General features: G+C 71.6%; 1 protein-coding gene across 14 annotated transcripts in view; it reads right to left on the bottom strand.

Annotated features, from left to right (window-relative positions):
* Positions 1–203, bottom strand: part of Camta1 (calmodulin binding transcription activator 1) — a 791014-nt gene extending 790811 nt beyond the window's left edge. For all 14 annotated transcript variants that reach the window (XR_008721044.1, XR_008721045.1, XR_008721043.1 and 11 more), the window contains exon 1: positions 91–203. Coding sequence is in view for 11 of the 14 variants with exons in the window: in XM_055615328.1 (XP_055471303.1) it covers positions 91–135 (45 nt within the window). In the remaining 3 variants the exon portion in view is untranslated. The remainder of the gene's footprint in view (positions 1–90) is intronic.
* Between the last annotated feature and the right edge of the window lie 1028 nt (positions 204–1231).

The raw sequence follows: 1231 nt of genomic DNA, 5'->3' as shown, positions 1-1231 counted from the left end.
CCGCCGATGCCCGGGATGTCCGGCGCGGCCCCGGGCTCGCCGTGTCGCCGCCACCCCGACAGCCCCGGGCCCTCGCGCTCCGGCTCTCACCTTCCGGCTTGTTTTCGGCAGCCATTTCCCCTCCGCGCGCCACATCCTCCTCCTCCTCGCGACCGGGACCCCGAGCGCGCGCCTCGTACCGCCGCCGCCGCCGGCCCAGCCACCCCGCCGCCGCCGCGCACCCGCCCTGGCCCCGCCCCGCGGCCCACGCACAGCGTCCATTGGGCAGCGCGTCTGCCAGTCACGGTTGCCGCGGCCAATCGGGCCGCACCAGGGGTCTCACTACTCTCCGGGAGGAGCGTCCCATCCACCCAGCCCATTGGCCGAGCACCACCGCACCGACTAAAGCGATTGGCCTGGAACCAACGCCCCCTACCCACCCACTCCCAGGAAAACCCGCCCTCAAGACCTAAACAAAGCTTCCTAGTGGCCAGAGGCAGGAAGCACGGCCCAATCAGGACGAGGCTGACACGGAATATTTCCTCGAGGCCGAGACGTGGTGTTTTGATTGGGCGTCACTGCAGTGTTTCCCAAGCCGCACAGACCAATCAAAGGGGGTTCCCGGAACTCGGGAACGGCTGTGGGAAGCCCCGCCCCCCCAGCGTGACCGTCATGAGGAAGGCGCTCGCTCATTGGCGTGCTGGGGCTTTTCCCGCGTGCTCCCGGAGCTGAAGGACGTTCCCGGGGAAGCCGCTGCTGGAGCGTGGGGGTCCCGGTGTCTGTGGAGGACACGCTGGGATCCCGGGGTCCCGCAGCCTGCGGCGCTGGCGGGGGGCGGGCCTGAGGGGCGGCTTGCGAGGCGCCCAGGCGTTCCCGAACCCTTTAGCGGGTTGTCCGGGCGTCGCTGCCCGGCACGGGGGAGGGGCGCGCCTCCCGGCAGACCCCGCCCCCGCGCAGGCCCCGCCCCTTCCTGGCCTGCGGGCCCCGCCCCCCGGCCGGCGCTGCGTCCCCGCGGCCGCGCTGCGCTCCCGCCCGTCTTGGGCTCCTCTGGCCCCTTTTCTAGCGGCTTAAAATACTGAAACTTTATTTTGGTCACGTTGCCCATGTGACCGGCGGAGCCGATGAGTCATGGGTGCCCGTCCCAGGCTGCAGCCGCGGATCCAGGGCTCCGAACGCTCGACCTCGGCGAGCCTAGGCAGTCCCTCCCGGGCTCCCGGCGCTTCGGTCGGGTTCCGGCCGCCGCTGCGCGCAG

This window comes from Psammomys obesus, unplaced genomic scaffold (assembly GCF_907164565.1).
Source record: "Psammomys obesus unplaced genomic scaffold, mPsaObe1.curated_primary_1811, whole genome shotgun sequence".
Taxonomy (NCBI): domain Eukaryota; kingdom Metazoa; phylum Chordata; class Mammalia; order Rodentia; family Muridae; genus Psammomys; species Psammomys obesus.
Note: the sequence above shows the minus strand (reverse complement) of the source record. Positions and strands in the feature narration are given on the sequence as shown.